This window comes from Ursus americanus, chromosome 22 (assembly GCF_024610735.1).
Source record: "Ursus americanus isolate L20-20 chromosome 22, mUrsAme1.1.p, whole genome shotgun sequence".
Taxonomy (NCBI): Eukaryota; Metazoa; Chordata; class Mammalia; order Carnivora; family Ursidae; genus Ursus; species Ursus americanus.
In genome coordinates, this window is record NC_142148.1 from 52568929 (window position 1) to 52590175 (window position 21247).

A 21247-nucleotide genomic window follows, 5' to 3' on the forward strand; every position below is an offset into this window, starting at 1 on the left:
GTGGACCAGGGCACTCAGGTACATCAAGGGACCCGGATCTCAGAGGAACACCATTAAGTCGATGCTGTACAAAGCCAGGCTTACTCGTGTGGCCTCACCAGTTGTCCAGAATTGGGGGAAACAATTATAGAAACACTGGTTATAAGGTATTTTTCCTGGGTTTACATATTTTCAAACGGGGGGGAGGGGAGGGGAGGGGAGGGCCAAACTAGAAGCAGCAGATTATATCCCGGTGCTCAAAGTTCCAGTGAGCCAAGAACGGGCTCTCAGTTCCCTGTCAGGCCTTCGTTCCGCTGCACATCACATTAAGAAGAAAAATTTTGTGTAACTTCTGCTAAATATGAAACTGTCTTGGGCTCTACCATGACGAACGATTTTTAATAGCTAATGCTGATGAAAAGTTATACTTGATATTCTCCCTCTTGTTTGGATCCACTAAGAAAAGAGAACTTATTTTGTGGCAAGCATTAAACACTACTTCATCCAGCATTTAGTGAAAACTACCCATGGGTCAAGCAGAAAACATGCAGAAACAAAATCTTTGCCCTTAAAGATGCAGAAACAGACTTGTACCCAATAAATATAGCCCACTGTTACAGGAAGAAACATCGAAATGTGCAGGGAGGGTGGGGAGGAGACAAGGGATGTAAACAGCTGGGCATGGCCTTCTCCAAAAGACAGCAGAGTCACACCTGGCACAGCACACAGAACAGGTGCCTCTCGTAGCCAAGAAAGGGTAGAAGGAATCAGAGAAAAGGAGCAAGACTTCCAGGCCTTACTTGGAAACTGAAACTTCGTGACACAATTTTCCTTCCCTTCCCTAATACCTAATCCTGGCAGAAACAAAAGTGGGTTTGGAGGAGAAAGGAGAACAAAGGAGGAAAGTGAACTGACCCCCAGAAGGAAATGGAAAAACAATCCAGAGTCCTGCCCCTTGGACATCTAAGACAAACACACTTGCCAAAGTCAAATTCAACGTAATTATAATGATTCTGAATTCTGAATCCATGAAGTCTAAGTTTATGGGGCTTTTACACCAAAGCAATGTATTGCTAAAATCTTACCAATGCTAATACCACAAGACAGATTGATGAATCTTCTATCAACGATCTGTCCTCGATTTACCACTAGGCCTACCAGAAAGAGCAGTCTTTGGAAATAAGACAAACTGGAATAGAATCTCAACTCTATAACCTCCCAACTGTGGAGTGCAGCACAAGTGCCAAGGTTACAAATGAACAAATCACAAATAACCCAATCTCTGGGGCTTAGTTTTCCTCTCATTAAAGTGGGGGAACTGCCACCGAATAGCAATTGCTAACATTTGTGAATGCTGAGCACATTTCACATTTCTTATGGCATCTTCACCACAACCCTGGGAGAGCGGTCACATCACCAGCACCCTTTGTCAGAGGAAAGAGCTAGGTTTAAGTAGTCAGTGAAGAGGGGCGCCTGGGTGGCACAGCGGTTAAGCGTCTGCCTTCGGCTCAAGGCGTGATCCCGGCGTTATGGGATCGAGCCCCAAGTCAGGCTCCTCCGCTATGAGCCTGCTTCTTCCTCTCCCAGTCCCCCTGCTTGTGTTCCCTCTCTCCCGGCTGTCTCTATCTCTGTCAAATAAATAAATAAGATCTTAAAAAAAAAAAAAAAAAGTAGTCAGTGAAGAGTTCGCATGGAGAGAAAGCTAGGTTTCGGTAGTTAGTGAAGTTAGTAAGTAAGCAGCCAAGCCAACATCTGAATCCACAGCCCATAAGAATAAAACACAAGTAAAAAGCACAGGCTCCAAAGCCAGACTGAGTCTGAATCCCAGCTTTGCTTTTTACTAACTTAGTAACCTTTAACCTCTGTTTCAGTTATGCAAATGTGAACCAGGGACAAAGGGTAGCCTCATTCAGGGGATTACTGCCAGAGACTCACTGAGGAGCTGGATGGCCCAGTGCTGACCCTGTTGGGGCACTCTTCTAGGGCACATGCTGCTACTGTCACAACTATCAGGGACAGGACTGTCATCCTGCCTGCCTCTCTCCACACATAAAAGGCACTAAACAACTAATATTTCTTCCCTCACCTACTCTGCAAAATCAACTAGCTTTTATTTGTTTCTAGTATATGTCAAAGAAACCTTAAGACAGATGAAAGAAAAATCAAAACAAAAGGAAAAACCAAAACACAAATGTAGCAAGAGAATTATACTCACAGTTCTGAAGGCCACGGTAACTCTGTGAAGAAATCAAACGTGGGTTTAAAGGAAATGCTCCCGGTTTCTCTTTCCTCTTTCCATAGTCCTCAGAGAACCTGACAAGGAGAGACAACATGCGCATTAAAACCCCCTTCCTTTCACTTCTTGAAGCTCTACTGAACTCACCCCTCAGCCAGTTCCATCACCTCCCACGCAAGCCTACTGGGCAACGCCTGGGATGAGGGGTGAGAAGAGGGCACCACGACCCTGTCTTCAAACCTATTTCTACTTAAGAAACACACAGGAAGGAGCGCCTGGGTGGCTCAGTCGTTAAGCGTGGGCCTTCGGCTCAGGGCGTGATCCCAGAGTCCTGGGATCGAGCCCCACATCAGGCTCCTACGCTGGGAGCCTGCTTCTTCCTCTCCCACTCCCCCTGCCTGTGTCTCCTCTCTCACTGGTATCTCTCTCTGTCAAATAAATAAATAAAATCTTAAAAAAAAAAAAGAAAAGAAATACATGTGAAGCAACTGGAAACTATTCAAACATATCAAAAATCATAAATTAACAGGGTGTGGTTGGCTAATAAGTGCACGATACAATGACAGAGTATAGACATCTGTTCCACTGCCTTCCATCAAAACTATACTACAGAGATATTTTTTAAAAATGTTCTAAACAGGGGTGCCTGGGTGGCTCAGTCTGTTAAGCATCTGCCTTCAGCTCAGGTCATGATCCCAGGGTCCAGGGATGGAGCCCCAGGTCAGGCTCCCTGCTCAACAGGGAGTCTGCTTCTCCCTCTCACTCTGCCCCTCCCCGTTTGTGCTCTCTGCTCTCTCTCCTATGCATACACTCACTCCCTCAAATAAGTAAATAAATAAAATCTTTTTTAAAAATGTTTGAAACAGCACAGGGAGAACTGAAAGGAGAAAAAAGCCAAGATTTTTGAAGTACTGAGGAAATCTTCTAACATGGAAGATTGAGACCCAAACAAAAAAGTAAAAAGAAGAAACCTGGAGGAGACAGAAACTATAACAGACTGAAGTAGAGTAAAGGAGGCAGCAGGCCCAAGAAAGCCAGGTCCTAATTCAGCAGTGGAACACACGGGAACCACTTCCACTTGCACAGCAGTGTCCTAGAAGACCAGAAGTGGCAGCAGCAGTGTAGACAGAACGGGGGTAAAGAAGGCATAGCCCCAAATACAGAGGAGCCGGGGAAGGCCATGGAAGCTGAAACCAGAACCTCAACACCAGGCACAACGTGACGCCCCCTCACTCTGAAAGAAGATGGGAGGGGGCATTCCCCGGAAAAGTAAAGGCATCTATGGACTGAAGTCACCCTGCCCAGCTGCACTGAACAGAGCTGGACTTAATGACCGTACATACAGTGAACAGTGAATTCTCCAGCTCTCCTACAACAGACCACACACGCACACCGCTGGCTTCCAGAATCTGAAGTCAGAATTGTGCCGGAAAGAGACTGGAGAATATTTCTGGGGAATCTGATCAGCTCCAAAAGACAGATATAAAGATACTAACCCTGGGGACCCCCAACACATGGCCCACCCAGAATACCCTGATATAAAAGTCAAAGGGCCCCACCACGTCAGACAGGAGAAGGAAGGAAACAACCTAAAAGAAACAGAGACTATACAAACTATCAATAATATAGAGATAAGACAACACTGCAATCAATAAAGAAAAACAGGATGTCCTTCTAGAAAAATAGAAAAAGAGCTCTTGGAAATCTAAAGAACCTTTCTGAAATCAGAAATAATAAACTAAAGAAAAGTTAAGTCAAACTGAAGTCATCTCCCTGAACAGAGAATAAAAAGAACCCCCCCAAAAAAAAGGCAGAAAAGGAGGAGCAAAGGAAGGAAGAAGAAGAAGAAGAAGAAAAAGGTATTAAGATAATTACAACCTTTGCCCAGGACAGCCAAGTTCCGGATAATAAGACTTCCAGGAAAACAAAATAAGGAAAAGCAAGAGAGAAAACCTCAGCACAGTAATGCCAAAGAGTATTCCCAGAACTGAAAACTCCCAGTTACCAGAATGAAGGGACCCGCTGAATATGCAGCACAGTGGATGAAAACCGACCACACAAGGTACACCATCACGACATTTCAAAAGACTTGGACAAATTGTAAAACTCCTACAAGCTTCTAAAGATGGGAGGGGAAACAAGTTACATACGAAGGAAAAATGAGAATAGCTTCTGAATTCTAAAACAGTAACATGAAAACAAGAAGGCAATGGAGCAATCTTTGAATTTATGAACAAAAATGAATTCCAATACAGAACTCTATACCCAGCGAAACCATCAATCAAGTTTCAATCATGCATGGTCCCAAAAGGTTTGCCTCCTAAGCATCCTATGTCAGAAAGCCCCTGGAGAAAGTCTTCCACCAAAACACGAGCATCAACAAAAAATGAGCAAGGCATGAGCTTCCATCAGAAGGGATAAGGGAATCCCCAGGACGACGATGAAGGGAGATTCCAGAATGGTGGCTGTGCACCAGGAGAGAGAGAAACAAGTCCAAGCCGGAGCAGTGTTGCTCAAGAGGAGGGAATGCTGAAGGCTGTCTTCAACTTGTCCAAAAACACTGTACTATCTTTTTAAAGTAATTAACGCCACCAAAAGGAAGAAGTCAGTGAAGAAAGACAAAGACAAGAGTTGCCACAAACATAAAATCCAACTGTGGACAAAAGCCAAACGATGAGAACAAAGGAACATCCAGGGACAACACAATAAAAGACCGAAGGAGCAAGCAGCTCGGAAAAGAACAGAACAGAGATCTCCAGGAAACTGTCTGCCAGAAATCAAACGTGAAGAAGAGATGAGTCTGTATGACCATGAAGAAAAATTACTAAGAGGCTACTGGAAGGTATGGGGAAAATAGGTCTGGGGTAGGGGGTAAATTACAATAGGTATAAAAAGGGTTAAGAATGTGGGGGACTGATGGGGCATCTGGGTGGCACAGTGGTTAAGTGTCTGCCTTCAGCTCAGGGCGTGATCCCGGTGTTATGGGATCGAGCCCCACATCAGGCTCCTCCGCTGGGAGCCTGCTTCTTCCTCTCCCACTCCCCCTGCTTGTGTTCCCTCTCTCGCTGGCTGTCTCTGTCTCTGTCGAATGAATAAATAAAATCTTAAAAAAAAAAAAAAAAAGTGGGGGACTGAAGAAAGATAAGTACCCGTCATAATGCTCTGGGCGCACCTCTATCACAGGACTTACCCACTGTACCATCATCACTGACTGACTTCTCTGTCTCCCTCCCTCGGCTGCAAAGACCTTTTGGAGAGGATCATTTCTCATCCAGTTATCACCCTGCAGAGTCCAGTACAACGCCTGCTACAAGAGTATACACAAAAGCAAAGGGTTTTTGTATTTTTTTGCATTTATTCGGGTACTGAGTATCTACTACACATACCTGCTATCCTTCCGGAGAACTAGAATTCAAAGACATATGGACCTTGCTTGCCTTTAAATTTAAAGAGTTTCAACTTTTTTTCACACCTGAGAAAACAAATATTTCTCCTATATCCTCACTCTCCCCAAAAGATGAAAAGTTCACCAGGGGCTTACAGAACTTTAATAGTCCGGCTATCACTAATGGATATGGAACCCAAGACCTGATGACACTTGCTTGACATTGTACGCATTGTGTAATATGAAAAGGGTGCCGGCTTGGGTATCAGGACACCTGGTTTCTAGTACTTTAGAATTACTCCTTTTGAAGAAGAGGAAATCCCAACTCCTTGATATGACCTGTCGGTCCCTGAATGATCAAGCGCAGTCTGACTGTCATGCTATCTCCCGTGAATCCTACAAAGCAGCAACATTAAGCCATTTTCGGTGTACAGAACAACCTGTGCCCTCCTCGACACCTCCTCCACCTGGACCTTCTTCCCCGGGATGACCTGGACGCATGTGCGGTGGGAGCCGTGCCCTTCCCCCAGGTGAGACACCTCTCTCCTGTCCCCCTCAGCACGCCTTCACATAACACCAGTATCTGTGGAGTGGCTGACAAATGCCATGCACGGCCCCAGGCCCCAGGACACAAGGCAATAGACGAGAGAGACGCAGGACTCTGCGGTGGTGGAGCTTCCTGTGCAACAAACTAGAGCGGATGTTAAATCGGGCCTGTCAGTGTCTTCCTCCACCCAAACAGCAAGATTCTGGGGACAACGACAGCCTAAGTTCCGCAGCCTCAGCACCGCCATCCCAGACAAATATTTAAAGCACTATTAAATAAAACCAAAGTGAAGGTCAAAAAGCCCCAGTGCCTGCAGCAGGTGAGTACCATTTGCTCTTTAAAAGCCCTCCTCTCCCTTCTGAAGCGCATGACTGCAACACCTCCTTGACCGACCCTTGTACTAGTTAACCACCCGCTTGTCATAGGAATCTGCTCCCGTCAGAATCAACCACACGCTGCTCTGATCTTGTCAATAGTATCAACCCTACCTCCTTCTCGACCCAACCCTTTCTGTACTCCTAAACACTAGTAAAAACATCCAGTCTCACAGACCCCAGCCTCTCCCGCCTCTGCACCTTTAGAGCGGGCATGTCCTCCACGAGGCCCTGCCTGCTTCCCACCTTCCACTCTCTTTCTACAGATCCCTGCAGACAGCCAGACCTGCAGAGGTCACGGCATCTGGTCCACAGCCAGTTTCTGTATGGTTCTGGGCTAATCAAGGTTTTTACCCTTTTAAAGGTTGTTTAAAAAAAAAAAAAGGCAGCTATGTGACAGGCCCTATGTGGCCTACAAAGCCTGAAATGTTTACTATCTGACCTTTAACAGAGAAAGTTTGCTGACCTCTGAGGGTGACCGTGACGGGGACATGCCCTCCAGGTCCTCAGAGCACTCTGCTCTGGCACTATCACTGTAGGCATCACACTGCACGCTGACTGCCTCACTCCCCTCCTGTCTGTGCCCCCGGGGGCTGACACTACACCAGGCACAAGACAGGTATTTAATACTGTTGACGCCTCAACAACTGGGTCCACGTATACACAGATTTTTTTTGATACATGCCGCATAGTAAATGTAGTTTCTCATAATTTTCTCAACATCCTCTTTTCTCTAACTTACCTTTTTATAATACAGTATATGATACACATACAAAATATGTGCTAACTGCCGATTCTCAACTATGGGGAAGGGTCCGGCGGCCCGCACTGTTCAGGGGTCAACTGTCCTGGCACTTTACATGTGTACACCATCCCACATAGTAACTGCACGCAGAGCTTCAAAGATCACAGATACTAGAGTTTATATAGACAGTACCAGAAGTCACGTGACTAAAGGCAACGCACCAGTATTTGTACCTCAACCTCCTGTTTCCTAGTTAAGATGCTCTTTCTACTAAAAAGACCTGCGTCTCTACACAAACTACGATACCTAGACATCTTTGATTACTAATACCTGAGACTTTAGCTAAGGGTAAAATTTAATTTTTGACTCGCTATTTAATTTTGATAATTTTTAAATTACTGCTACTTTTTGTAAATTAAAGAAAAAAGAAAGAAACAGACACCCTAAGGAAGCACTAGGCAGGTATTTGTAAATTAAATATCAGTACTTAGTGGTTTTCTACTCAGTGCACCACAGCCTCCCATGATCCCACCTATACCGGTCTGAGAACCCACACCACCTTAGAGACAGGCTCCATGATACGCCTGTCAAAGAGGCTCAATCCTCTGTCTAGCTGTGCCTGCTCTAGGCAGACTTCGGAAAAAGTCAAGAGTCCGGCCAGCACTGTGTAAGAGAACGCTCCATGACGATGAAAATGTCCCATCTCTGCACTGTCCGAGGTGGTAGCCACTAGCCACACCTGCATACTGAGCACCCAAACTGGGGCTAGTGTGACTGTCAAACAGAACTTTTCATTTTATTTAATTTTAATTTAAATAGCCACACATGGCTAGCAACGACTACAGGAGACACAGATCCAAGTCTAGACTCCAAACACTGCAGTGAAATAAAACACACTTTTCCCTGTATCCTTAACTACAGGCTGTGTTATCTGGCCCAATCATTCCCCTGAAAAAGACTAAAAAAGATGGACAGAATACTTTAAAATCTTAAAATCAACCAGAAACTGACAAGACAATAAGGAAAGAACAGGCCAAAATTAAAGTGAAATCAGGAACCCAAAGAGATGAACAAGCACAGAAACCACCTCTGCCCTGCAGTCATTTGCCAATTCTGAAAATTTTCAACTTTCATTTTTACAACCATTCAGGGAAAGAGGAGTAAGAATCAAAAGCTGGGTCCCTTAGGGTGTTTAACCAAAAACACTCCCTCCAGAAGCAGGGCCCTAAAGACTACAGAGCTCAAGATAAAAGAAACCAGAGGTGAATCACCTCTCCAGTAAAATCACAGCACTGGGCGGTCCAAAATACCTCAAGCATTAAACCTGCTTTAAACTGGTTGAAGCAAAAAAGAAAATAAATTAAAAAAAAAGCTCTCAGAAGGAGCTATATCTTCATTCTATGCCTCAATAGACTCCTACAAATAATCAGAACTAAGTTAAGAATCCTACAAATAATATTCTACACCATATATAAAAATGAATCACAGACCTAAATGTAAACCTGAAACTTTTCTAGAGGGGGATGGAGGGAAATAAAGGAGAAAACCTTTGTGACCTAGGATTAGGCAACAACTTCTTAACTACGACACTGAAAAACCACAGTCCAGGGGTACCTGGGAGACTCAGTCAGTTAAGTGTCTGCCTTGGGCTCAGGTCATGATCTCAGGGTGCTGGGATTGAGTCCCAAAGACAGCAGGCTCCCTGCTCAGCGGGGAGTCCGCTGCTCCCTCTCCCTCGGCCCCTCCCCCCATCCAGCTCTCTCTCCCTACCTCGAATAAATAAATAAAATCTTTAAAAGAGAGAGAGAGAATGCAAAAACAAACCATAGCATGAGAGAAAAGCACAGCACACATCTGACAAAGACTTGTATCCAGAATATATAAAGAACCCACCAATAAGACAAAAAATTTAATAGGCAAAAGATTTGAACACCAAAAGATACACAGGTGGCAAAACCACAAAGAAAAACCATTACACACCTATCGGAATGGCTGAAAAGCTAAAAGACTAACCATACCAAATGTTGCCCCAACGATCCAGCGTGACTGGAACTCTCACACAAAGCTGGGAGGAATGTGAAATGGTTCAGCCATTCCAGGACAGAGTTTGACACTTTCTCAAAAAGCCAACATAGGCCTACCACAGGATCCAGCCATTACAGTGCTAGACCCAACCATTTCCAGGAAAAACAAAAGCCGATGGTCACATGAAGACTTGAGCAAAATTATTCAAAGGCTTTATTTGTAATAACTCAAACCAAGAAACGACTCTCCACACACTGATCACGTTCGACGTCATCCCAAGCAACAGCAGGAAGAAATTCCTTGCAAGTCAGCAAGGGATTCTAAAACAGATACAGATCTGCAAAGGGTCAAGGAGGGCCAAGGTATGCTTAAAAAGGAACCAAGTGGGAAGAGTTCCACAATAAGACCTGTTATAAAACTAAAATAATTGAAGCAACTTAAACTGGGCAGTACCAGTGGAATTCAAGAAAGTCCAAAACAGATGCACATACACACGGACCTTTCATTTCCAAGAAAAGGGGCACTGCAGAGCGCTGGGGGAAAGATGCTCTTTTCAATGAACGGTGTTCGGACAACTAGCCTGTCCACAGGTTAATGAAGCTGGATTCCTTCTTCAGATTATGCACCAAAACCAATTCTGAGAGAATTACAAAGTTAAAGGTTAAAAGCAAAAGTATAAAAGCATTTAGAGAATAAATGAGGAACTAGTTCATGACCTCAGGGCAGGGAAAGACACAAAAAGCTTACAAAGGAAAAGACTGACAAATGGCACTAATTAAACTTAAGAACTTCTATTCATAAAAAAAAAAAAAAACACAAAAAACCCACTGAGTCAGTGAAACTGCATATGACAAAGTGGGAAGAGACAGCAGCAAAATACATAACCAACAAAGAATGTGTGTTCTGAATATATATAGTCTACAAATCAATTTAAAAATAACCTAATAGAAAAATATGGGCACTTCGAAAAACAGTGCATCCGAATGGCCAGTAAATGTATAAAAATGTGCAACCTCACTGTAACCAGGAAAAGGCTATTTAAAACCACAAGGCAGCAACACAGCAGAAACCACCAGAAGGGGCGGGGCGGGGCGGGGCGACTGACACAAGACCAGAGCAGGGCTGAAGCAGTCATGAGAGAGAAGACTGGGGGGCGGCTGGAGCCTCCCAGCACAGCGGGGAGCAACAGGAGACTCCCTCACTGAGAGGTGCTCCAGGCCAGGCGCTCTGATGTACATTTAGTGGGCTCACAGTCTATAACTGACTATAAACTAGAACTTTAACTTCACTTGACCAATGTAAGGAGAAAGAAACTGTTGCAGATCACTTTTTCCCACCAGCTCATTCCTTTTATTTTCTCCATCACAGGGCTGCACCACTGACTCAGTCTGATGGGGGCCGGAAGAGGACGTGGAAACATCCTTTGTACTTCGCGTCCACATGATGGTAACCTAAGTCCACCCGTCTGTCCCTAATTCTCTTCTCTACCTTAGTAACAACTTCATGTACTTCAAGGTCACAAGGCCCCCTCAGCAGGAGCACAGACTCTTCTTCAATCATTAAACCAATGACTGAGGGCCAACCCACTATAGGAGGAGGAGGAAGCTGTGAAGGACCCACAGATCCGTACAGGATAATACAGAGTCCCTGTCCCTGAGCTCACAATATTCTATTTGCCTTCAGGTGCGTCCAACTCTGCATAAGACATAGTAGAAAGTAAGCATATCACCAATTCCATCTTTGAACACTAACTTTTATCTAGCTCTGATCTTAGGGAAAAACTAAAGGACAAAGGCAAAACAATACATATTAAATTTAGATATGACTTTAATGCTAGGCATAGAATCAATTCACACAATACCGTTTTAGTAGTCACCCCAAGACTTGGAAATCATCCTGACTCTAGTATAAGCAAGCCAATCTCTCAACACCAAAACAAAACCACCAGGGAACACGTGCCTTGAGCACCCACATATACACACTTTCCTGCTATCTGCCAAAAACCACAAGTCCAGGGGCCATACAAATTGCTATTTCAATGCAAAATCATTTATTTAAAATCCAAACCAAGATTCAAAAGAATTTAATGACCTCAGCATAAAACATTCAAAATCCCTAAACAAAATTAGTTGTGAGGTCTTCCCAAGACTCTAGAAAACCTGAAAAACATACTGAAAAAGAGTCCTGAAGTGAAGGCAATCTCACTAGCAAATCTAAGTGGTCAGAAGCCAAACACATGCCTCTGCCATTTACGACTGATTTTTTGCCTGCTACGACTTGCATTTCTCTTAAAACACTCTCAAGTAGTGGTTGACAGACACTAGCATGCAACAGAAGCTCCTGGACAGCATGTTCAAACAGACTGCGGGCCCCACCCCCCGAGTCTGATTCAGGAGGTCAGAGGTGGGGCACGAGCACAGGCATTTCTAACCCGGCCAAGTGATGGTGATGCAGTTGTACTTTGAGAACCACTGCAAACAACCAGTTTACTGGTTTACTGTGGTGTGCGCACGCACGTGTTTCCCTTCGCAATAAGCAAGACCAAGGGGAACTTGCTGAGGAAGAACAAACTCTTTTTTCTACGCAAATACTAACTTTTCTTGCCTGAGTGAAGGTAAGTGACCTGTTGCTCAAAACGTTTACTCTGAACAACAACGTAAAAGACTCTCTAAGCAGATCATCGGAAGGCCGGTGTGTCATGGAACTGGCATTACAGTGTTAGGAAGATGGATTTTTTTTTTTTAAGATTTTATTTATTTATTTGACAGAGAGAGACAGCCAGCGAGAGAGGTAACACAAGCAGGGGAAGTGGGAGAGGAAGAAGCAGGCTGCCAGCGGAGCAGGGAGCCCGATGTGGGGCTCGATTCCAGGACCTTGGGATCATGCCCTGAGCCGAAGGCAGATGCTTCACAACTGAGCCACCCAGGCGCCCCTGGGAAGATGCATTTTTAAAAATGGTTTCAGGGCATAATGTAAAACCCTTGTAAAGTACATGATGAATCCAACTGATTAGTAGAAGATACATTAGAGCTTCTAGACCAGTCATCAAGGATCTTTTATAAATCCCAACTTCCTAGGTCTTCAGAATATAGAATGAGTCCTAACGAACACATGACCAATTCCTACAAAATTAATTTCTAGAAAAAAACATTTGAAAACTATAAAGGGACAGAGAAATGCCTTTTTCCCGCAGCTCAAGTTTCATGATATTTGTAATCTAAAATAAAGCAGACAAAGATAGAAACAGACAATCCAAATTCTCCCTGGTATCAAGTCCTACCTGGTTTGTAAGTAAGGTTCTTTACCAAGGCAAACAAAAAACAGTGGACTGCTGACTGACGCAGGAACAGTTCTCCAACAACGAATGAGCCTGGGTTCTTTCATTCAATAAATATTGTGTCAGACACTGGGGATGCCATAGTGTGTAAAACAAAGTTTCTGCCCTCGTGTTGCTTAAATTCTATAAAAAGACACACAATGCACTACAAATATGGAATGTATAAAACCCCTTCAGCTCTTTCTTCAGTCCATCAAAGACAAACACATGGTGCTTTGGTCACAAGTAGACCCAACAAACACCTACCATTCACAGCACAATCCAAAGCACCAGATGGCAGGACTTTTAAGATAGAAAATGGAGGCAGAAAGGAGATCCTAGGCACAGACAGCCCATAGATAAAACTTTTTAGGTTCTTCTGAGCCTTGGTTTTGGTCCACTGGCCCTAAATAAAGGAGGACAGAGTACGTCAAGTCTTAAAAGCACTATGGAAAATTCTAAATCGGTGAGAATGAGCACATTCACTTCAGAAACATTTATAGAGCAGCAATGTGTTAGAGATTATAAATTCTAGGATTTACTACAAGGGGATGAAACCTGCATGAGAAATTTACAATTTACTTTTCCCTCACATTACACCTTGCTTCCCACAAAACTATATTCATAAACACTGACACCCCCCCCCCCAAAAAAAAGTCACCAATGAAAAAACTGTGTAACAATGTAGAGGTAGTGTAAAGCACAACCTTGAACAAATAAGAAGCGTCAATCACTGCACTATGCATTATATATTTGTATTTAACTGATTTTAAATTAACTTAAAATAATTAAACAATTTTGGTATGTTCATTAAAATGTTTACCTACACCATGTTGGCCAGATCACAGCTTCATGATATGAAAGCGTCAGATTCAAACAGAAAATATAATTATTTCAACTCTCCCAGACACGGTACTTACACCTGCATGCTACTCACTCCCCCTTCGGAAGGCTGGGTTCAGATCTGTGAGACTACTGCTGCTCTAGTCCTGTCTGGTCCTAGAAGCTGCACAGAGAGTTCAGCAGGCCCAGCCAACAAGGACCTACCCCTTGTGGGCCAAGAAGCCCACGGCAAGCTCCTCGAACTCCAAACTTCCAGTGTCTCCTCTGCAAAAATGAGGATAGCAATACCACAATCAATGGTTCTCAGGAGGAATAAAGCAGAAAAAGCATGAAAGCAATCACTTCAGGTCTGGCACGTGTCATCTCCCAGATTTAATTCATCGGTAAAAAGGTAGTGACACCTACCAACAACACACAATACCCCACACGTAGCAGTAACATTACATCTCCTCCCCTATCAGTGGATAACATTCACATGTATGACTTTGGTCATTTTTCTTGTTCTGAAAAATGAGTTTACAGTAAATGCCAATGTATATCAATAAGATCTAGGCAGAATTTGTTTCATTCAATACAAAGCTTGCAAGGAAAGACCTTCATGTCCTGACAAATAAGTAAACTCTGTGATGATGCTACTTGTTCCCTTCTCGGAGGCTTTCAACTGCTAAAAAGTGGCAATAGTGCCACCCAGCCAAAAACATCTATTTCATACTTTCCTCTAAAAACCATTTCATTAGTATTTATGCAAATAAGACCATAATTAACGGCATTTGCTAAAAATCTCACCTATCCTGAAAGTTGAATTACATATGCCTATCCGAATTTTATTTCCATGATAGAGCCTAGCAAAAAAAAACAATACAACTGTTAAGACAGGAAGAGAGGGGGTTCTTCTGGTACTTTATAATCAGAAACACATTTATGTAGTTCTGAATGGTAAGATTTGGCACCATTCCTAGAAATTAATGCCACAAAGTGGTAGACAGCAATTTCACTTCTCCTACACTAGGTTGCCTTTTGGTAGTCATGAAATGGAAGAGAAAAAAAAAAAAAAACCTTGCACAAATATTAGCAGAGAGAAAAAGCCATCAACGGTTCAAATAATCCACTACGAAACATGGTTTTCAGAAGAGACATAAAAAAACAACTACTTAAGGCAGCTGGCTGAGGCACTGAAACACAGGTACACCCAAACAGGAGCTGGAACCGCTCTCATCCTCTTCCACCGAGGATCCTTCTAAGGACAGAGATGCGACTTCAGATTTGAATGCTTACTGCACTCACAAACTTCCTGGAATTTACTACTATTCACTCAAATAAGGTCATTTACTTTGCCCAAGTTTTCAGAATTTGCATTTTAAATAATTTCTATAGGCATCAGTAAAAATTCCCAAAGACCCCCACAGCAATATTTTGCTAATTATTTAAGGGATTTTAGTAAGGACATACAGTAATGAAATAAGTTCTTAAGCTCAAGCTTTAAGACAAAATAAACTACTACAGAAACTAAACTTTACTGGTTTACAAGCCAAAAAAACCCCCTCATTTCACAAATGATAGAACTTTTAATTATATTGAAATTTAAAACAAGATTTTAGCTGAAAACTGTCTAAACTGAAAATGTTTACTTTCAAAAGTTAAAGACTTACATATTAAGACTTTGACTCTCATCTTTCCTGTGTTACCCTTGAGACAAGTATTTTCTCAAAATTAAGACACTTAAAAATACAGGAAAAAAGGTTTCCATAAAATCTTTAGAGATAGAGAAGTAGCAACTCAAACCTAACATCCAAAAAAGAAGAGTCATGTTCAAAATGACTCTTTACTACACGATAGAACATACACAGTACACAGAAGACACTATAATTTTTCCTGCGGGAACTAATCAGCATTTTTTTAAGGGGATAGCTTCAACAATACAATTGTTATTTAGACAATTTCTCAAACTTCCCAGCGAGAAAAGTTATGTGACTTGCTGAAGAACCCAATTTTAAGAATTGGGATGTCAAGTTCTCTAATTTCCAACAATGGGCATGGAGTGCTAGAGAAACGATGTTAGTGAGAAATGTTCTAATGATCCTCACTGCGGCTCCTAACTTCTGGTTTCACCGGACACTTCCACCCCATCGCACTCATGGAGCTTCACTCCTAATCACGACTCACCTTCAGCGGACCGCCGGCCTGAAAAGAGGCTGAAGTCCTCTCTCCTGTAGGGCTCTGACCCAGGACTCTTGGCCCCAAACCTTAAACACTAAGTTTTGGATTCAATGTCTTTATTTATCCAAGGACTTGCTTCTTGGTGCATCATCACCTCTGAACAATGCGTAGGTCCTTTTATTCAGTGTATATACTCAAGTCTTAGGTTGATTGTGGGATCCTTTAAAAGACAGCAATGGGTTTTAAACCATCTTTCCCCAGTTTTCATTATTAAATCGGAGTATATGATAATCACCGGAAAGATATTACTTAAAGAATGTATAACATGGGATCTTGCTGCTTCGACAACATTTAGCACACAAACGTATTCAAGACACGAGGGGTAGGCTCATTCAGTGTTTCACCTCCAAGGACAGCCACAAAGAGAAAACAACGTACTCATAAAGACACCGGAACGCAAACTTTCTTCAGAAGTTTCATGTGTTTAAATATTGCAGGATGTTAAAAATTATCTCCAAAGCACAATGGCATGAAAAAATTACCTACATTGGATCTCAACAAAAATAAGGTGAATGCTAATTTGCAATGTATCTTTCCATCACTTCATCCACCTTTCAGGTTTTCAGAGATGAGACAACTGACCAGAGTTCACACATTTCCAAGAGAAGACTGCTTCCATTATGAGTTTTACAAATAAAATATTAAGAGTGAGGCTCTGGTATTTCATTTCAAATAGTAATGGCCTATTTTTCCAACCACGAAAATGTTGACATTCTATCTAAGAATCCCAGCGTTGGTCGTCTTAAGTATAGATCCCCAAATCCTTACACCGCCTTCAGCTTGAATGTATTTCAACCAGTTCCCACAATTACTACATTACTATCTTAGTCTCACTGCGAAAAACCCAGCTGCAGGCTAACTATGCAAGAATGAGACACTGTTGAAATGACTAAAAAACAATTTTTTTACCCTTACTGCATTAAGCTAAATCCTGCAATTAAATAAAACCAAGTAACACACACACACACACACACACACACACACACACACACACACCCCTCCTCCTCCTCCTGAGAAAAGAAAGGAAAGGAGAGAAAAAGAAACAAGTCCTTCTTCCACCTAAGCCAGAAGCAGAGCTGGGGGCTGGGTTGGGAAGAGGTAAACTTGGAGGCACAATGAATCAACCAGGTCTCCAGGGCTTTCGCCCCAAAAACCACAGGGCCACAGCAAGTTGAGCGCCAGCTGCGGGGAAGGAGCCGCCCGGATCCGGGTTCGAGGCTCGCCCTTCCCTGCCGGAGGGCCAGTGAGTCCCCATATCGGGTCAGGGCTCTTCTCCCCCCTCCAGGTCCCCAAGGATTTCCCTCTTCCTCCTCCTTCCTCTCTCCCCGCTTTTGTCTTTGAGGCAATTGGCCAGCTCCCAAGGAGGCCGGCTGGCCTCCCCAAGCCCCCGGCCTCCCTGTGCGCTCCGGCCTCGAGCCCCTCTGTCTCTCCTAGACCCCCGAATCCACCAACCTCCCCATCTTTCACGAACACCCCCTGGCCTTCTCATGTCCCCCAAACCTCCCCGTTTACCCGAGCCCCCGGCCTCCCCTCGTCCCCTGGCCTGCCGGAGCCCGCCGACCTCCCCACAAGTCCGTCCTCCACCCACAGCCTTTCTCCCAGAACCCGCCCCCTCGTCCCCCTTCCCTGGCCTCTCGTGTCCCCACGCCGGCCTCCCCACATCCCCGTCTCCCGGAAACCCCCAGTCCTTCCCACATCTCCCGACCTGCCCGCGCCCCGATCCTCCCTAGAGTGCCGTCCTCCCCGGGCCCCTCCCTCGTCCTCCCCACTTCTCCGGCCTCCCCACATCCTCGGCCTCCCAAGCGGCGCGCGGGAGGCGTCCGTCTCCGCCGCATCCGCGGCGCGGACCGGCTGGTTAGCCCCGCTCGGCCCTCCGCCCACAGGCCGCGGCCCTGCCAACCCCCAGCACCAGGAGCCGGCCCACCCGCCCGCTTCCCGGCCCCCGCCCCCTCCCCGCACTCACATGTACCGCGCGGGGCGCCGGGAGGCGAGGGCAGACCACTGCGAGGCGGCGCCGCGAACCGACGGGCGGCGCTCCCTCCAACGCCTCACGCCGCGGGCGCACAGCGGTCGCGGCGGCGGCGGCGGCGGCGGCGGCGGCGGCGGCGGCGGCGGCGGCGGCGGCGGCGGCGGCGGCGGGGGGCTCGCGCCCTCTGGATATGCTGCGTAGGCGACGGCCGCGCATGCGCGGCGACCGACTGAGGAGCGCTTCACCGCCACGGCGCGCGCCCGGCCGCGTCCCCGCGCCGAGCTTCCGCCCCCCCACCCCCCCACCCCCCCCCCCCCCGGAGGACCGGGCAAGCGCCTGGCGGCCCGCGCATACCCTGCACGCCACGAGGCTCCGCTCCCGAGACAGCGCCGGACAGTCGCGCGGGGCATTCAGGACGGCAATGGACTGAGCGCGTCTGTGGTGGCCGGGTCTGGGGAAGCTTCGGCGGAGGCCGGGAGTCCCGGAGGTCCCACTGGCGGCACTCTGGGCCGGCGGGGCTGGACCGACCTCGGGGAAGCCCTCCCACCCGCTGCCCTGCCCCCCACAGCCCGGACGCGGCCCCTTTGCAGGGCCTCCCTAGCCCGCCGCCCTGCAGCCCAGCCCCAGGGCCGGAACCCGCAGGGTCGCGCCCCGCAGTGGGCCGAGGCCTGGCCCGAGTCCTCGCGCGTGTCTTCGCCAGGCTTCCTGCCCACCCCGAGGAGTTAGGTGTCCCGGGACCCTCTGCACACAGGAGAGTGAGGCTCACATCAGGGATGTGTTCCGTGGCATCACAGCTAATGCTGGGCTGTACTTAGATTGAATCCTGGAAGACGGCCTGAAAGAGGCTGTGGGAGGCGGCTGGAGGTAGACAGATGTGGGGCCTGCGTGCTGGTCCCTGGGCTGCAGAAAGAAGAGGAGGACCCCGGGGATCTGGGAGTCACCAGGCCTAGGGCAGCTGAGCAGACCCAGGACACCAAGTGGAAGGGGCAAAAATGCACTCGTCCAGGGGCTTCTTCAGGCATCCTTAGGAACCTGGCGTTTGTTCTTTAGGCTGCAGGCAGCCTGGGGAGGGTTTCAAGCAGGAAGTAATATCTGATTTGTGTTCTTAAAAAAAAAAGAAAAAGAAAACCTTGCGATAGGAAATGAAACCAGAGGCAGGGCTACTTTCATCTTTATGGCGTCACTTTGATCCTCACCACAAGCCAGGAGGGTCCTGGGATGGATCCATGCATTGGTCTCCCTACTCAGAGGGGAGTCTGCTTCTCCCTCTCCCTCTGCCCCTCCCCCTGCTCTCTCTCTCTCTCAAATGAATAAATAAAATCTTTAAAAGAACAAAGGTAATGAATATCCCAAACTCATCATTTCCTGATGGCTTTACTACATACTGCCATCATCTATGCTCTCGTCTGTTGTATCTTTACAGCAGAAATCCACGGAAATGACATGACGAGCCGCTGACGTCTCTACCTGACTGTGTTCAGTGAGGGCAGGCTGGGAGCTTGAAATCAGCCACGGTGGGAATATGCACCCCATGGAGACTGGCACACGCCACAAATCAGCACACCCCCCCCCCGCGGGAGCCTGTTATATTTACCAGCATTGCACGGTCTATGTGCTGCATGGTGAGATGACATACAGTCTGGAAACAATGAGACAGGGACATTTAAAACAAAGCTTCATTTTAGTCCAACGAAATGAAATGCGTTCTGAGCACCTGCAAATTCCGTGCCCACCTCTCGCTTCCTCCGCCGTTGACTCTCCGTGATGACAGCTGTGATTTGTGAGCACCTGGTAGATGCCAGGCGTATGAAGTTGTATTCTCTTATTATCACTTTCCGGTTCAGTGTGAATATTGTCCCATTTCATGAATGAGAAAAAGGAGGCACAGAAGGGTTAAGACACTGCCCAGGATCAAACCTTTTGCTCCCTGCCTCAGGGCCTCTTGTCTGGCTCCGTGTGTACCGTCCCCCTTTCTTGCCCGAAGCAACCCAGAATCCGCGACTATGTCATTGGACATGTCGTCACATTAAGTTCCAATTGATCTTCATATCTACTTGTTCTGCGTTTTCTGAAATGTCATTTATTCTTTGGCTTGAGCGATTTTCCTTTCCATCTTCTCCACTCTCTGCGATTGCATTTAATGGCGACGTTGATAAAGCCCTTTTCTTTAGGGTGATCTTGCCAAAGCGAGGGGTACTTTATAACCTTCAGCAGATAATTAATGCGTGTGACAACCCACAGACATTGCACACACTTCAGCAGGAGGATTGGGAGGAGTTCACAAGCACCTGAGCTGGAAATAAATTACAGGGGAAAGGCCTGCACCCCCTCCCCCGGGAACCCACACTCCGAGGCTGGCACCTCCTCCTTCCCGCAGCATCCTTGTTAACAGTGTCGGCAGCCAGCGTGGTCACCGTAAGGGGGAAACCGAGGCAAGGAAGTGCCTCACTCAGGGCATCAGCAAATCAGCACCAGAGGTGTGTGGGACACAGGAGTTCTGGGCAGAACCCAGCCAAGAACGGGGATTACCTCATGCTAAATCCACTGTTTGTTGAACGACTGAATGAAGGTTTCCCTATGTACTCCTTTCTCCCCGTGAATATGTACAGTGTGTTACCTTAGACCCTCTGGCTGTGGTTAAAGTGAAGAGAAAAAAGAAAAAAGAAAAGAAAAGAAAAGAGAAAAGAAAAGAAAAGAAAAGAAAAGAAAGAGAGGTTTTTCTTTGTGATGAGAACTCTCAGAACTTGCTCTTTTCACACCTCTCAAATACACCATAGAACAGTAATGAACTGTAGTCCTGGGGTGTACTGTAAATCCCTATTCCTTATTGATCTGAAACTGGAATTTGTCCTTTTCACCATTCACTCAATTCCCGCACCCCCTCCGCCCTCTGCTTCTGGTTACTTCAATCTGATCTCTTTTTCTGAGTTAGTCTTCCTCCTTTTCTCTTCTTTGTCTCAGATTCCACAGAGAAGGGAAAAATAGCTCTCTCTCTCTCTAGACAGGACCGATCTCTCTCTCTCTCTCTATGCTTCTCTACAGAAAGTCTTTGCCCTGTCTCCCTTATTTCACTTGGCAGCATGCTTTCAAAGTCCGGTACTGTTAGCACACTTAGCGGGATGTCCTTTTCTTCTGGCTGATTCCTATGCTATTCTCTAGGTACCACTTCTTTCCCTACTCAGCACTAAAGGGCACTGATGTTTTCCGTGTCCTGGCTATTGAAAATAATGCTTCTTGAACATGGAGGTGCAGGTGTTGCTTGGACATATTCCTTCATTTTCTATGGGTATGTTCCCAGAGGTGGAACTGCTGGATCATCCGGTAGTTCTCTTTTTAATTTTTGGAGGGACGTCCACAGTGTTCTGCATAGTGACAGTACCAATGTGCATTCCCACCAATGGTGCCCAAGGATTCCCTTTGCTCCACCTCCTCACCAGCATTTGTTATCTCTCGACTTTTGGAGGGTCGCTATTCCCGCCGATGTGATGTGATGCCTCATGATGCTCTTGGTTGCATTTTTCTGTGGGTTAGTCATGTTGAGGAGCGTTCACTGTGTCTGGGGCCCAGGGACAAGTCTAGTCTGCATTAGACCTTCAGTTCCTCGTTTAGAC

The 21247-nt window shown here is 45.9% G+C and overlaps 1 protein-coding gene and 1 long non-coding RNA gene across 2 annotated transcripts in view; both read right to left on the reverse strand.

Moving 5' to 3' along the window:
* Nucleotides 1-18046, reverse strand: part of LOC148108173 (uncharacterized) — a 96453-nt gene extending 78407 nt beyond the window's left edge. The window contains exons 1-2 of the mRNA XM_087853929.1: nt 17631-18046; nt 2195-2292 (exon numbers count right to left, since the gene is read on the reverse strand). Of these exons, the coding sequence (XP_087710055.1) occupies nt 2195-2292; nt 17631-18046 (514 nt within the window). The remainder of the gene's footprint in view (nt 1-2194; nt 2293-17630) is intronic.
* The window catches only part of LOC148108172 (uncharacterized), a 139922-nt gene that overhangs the window by 95349 nt on the left and 23326 nt on the right, over nt 1-21247 (reverse strand). The gene's annotated exons all lie outside the window — the stretch shown is intronic.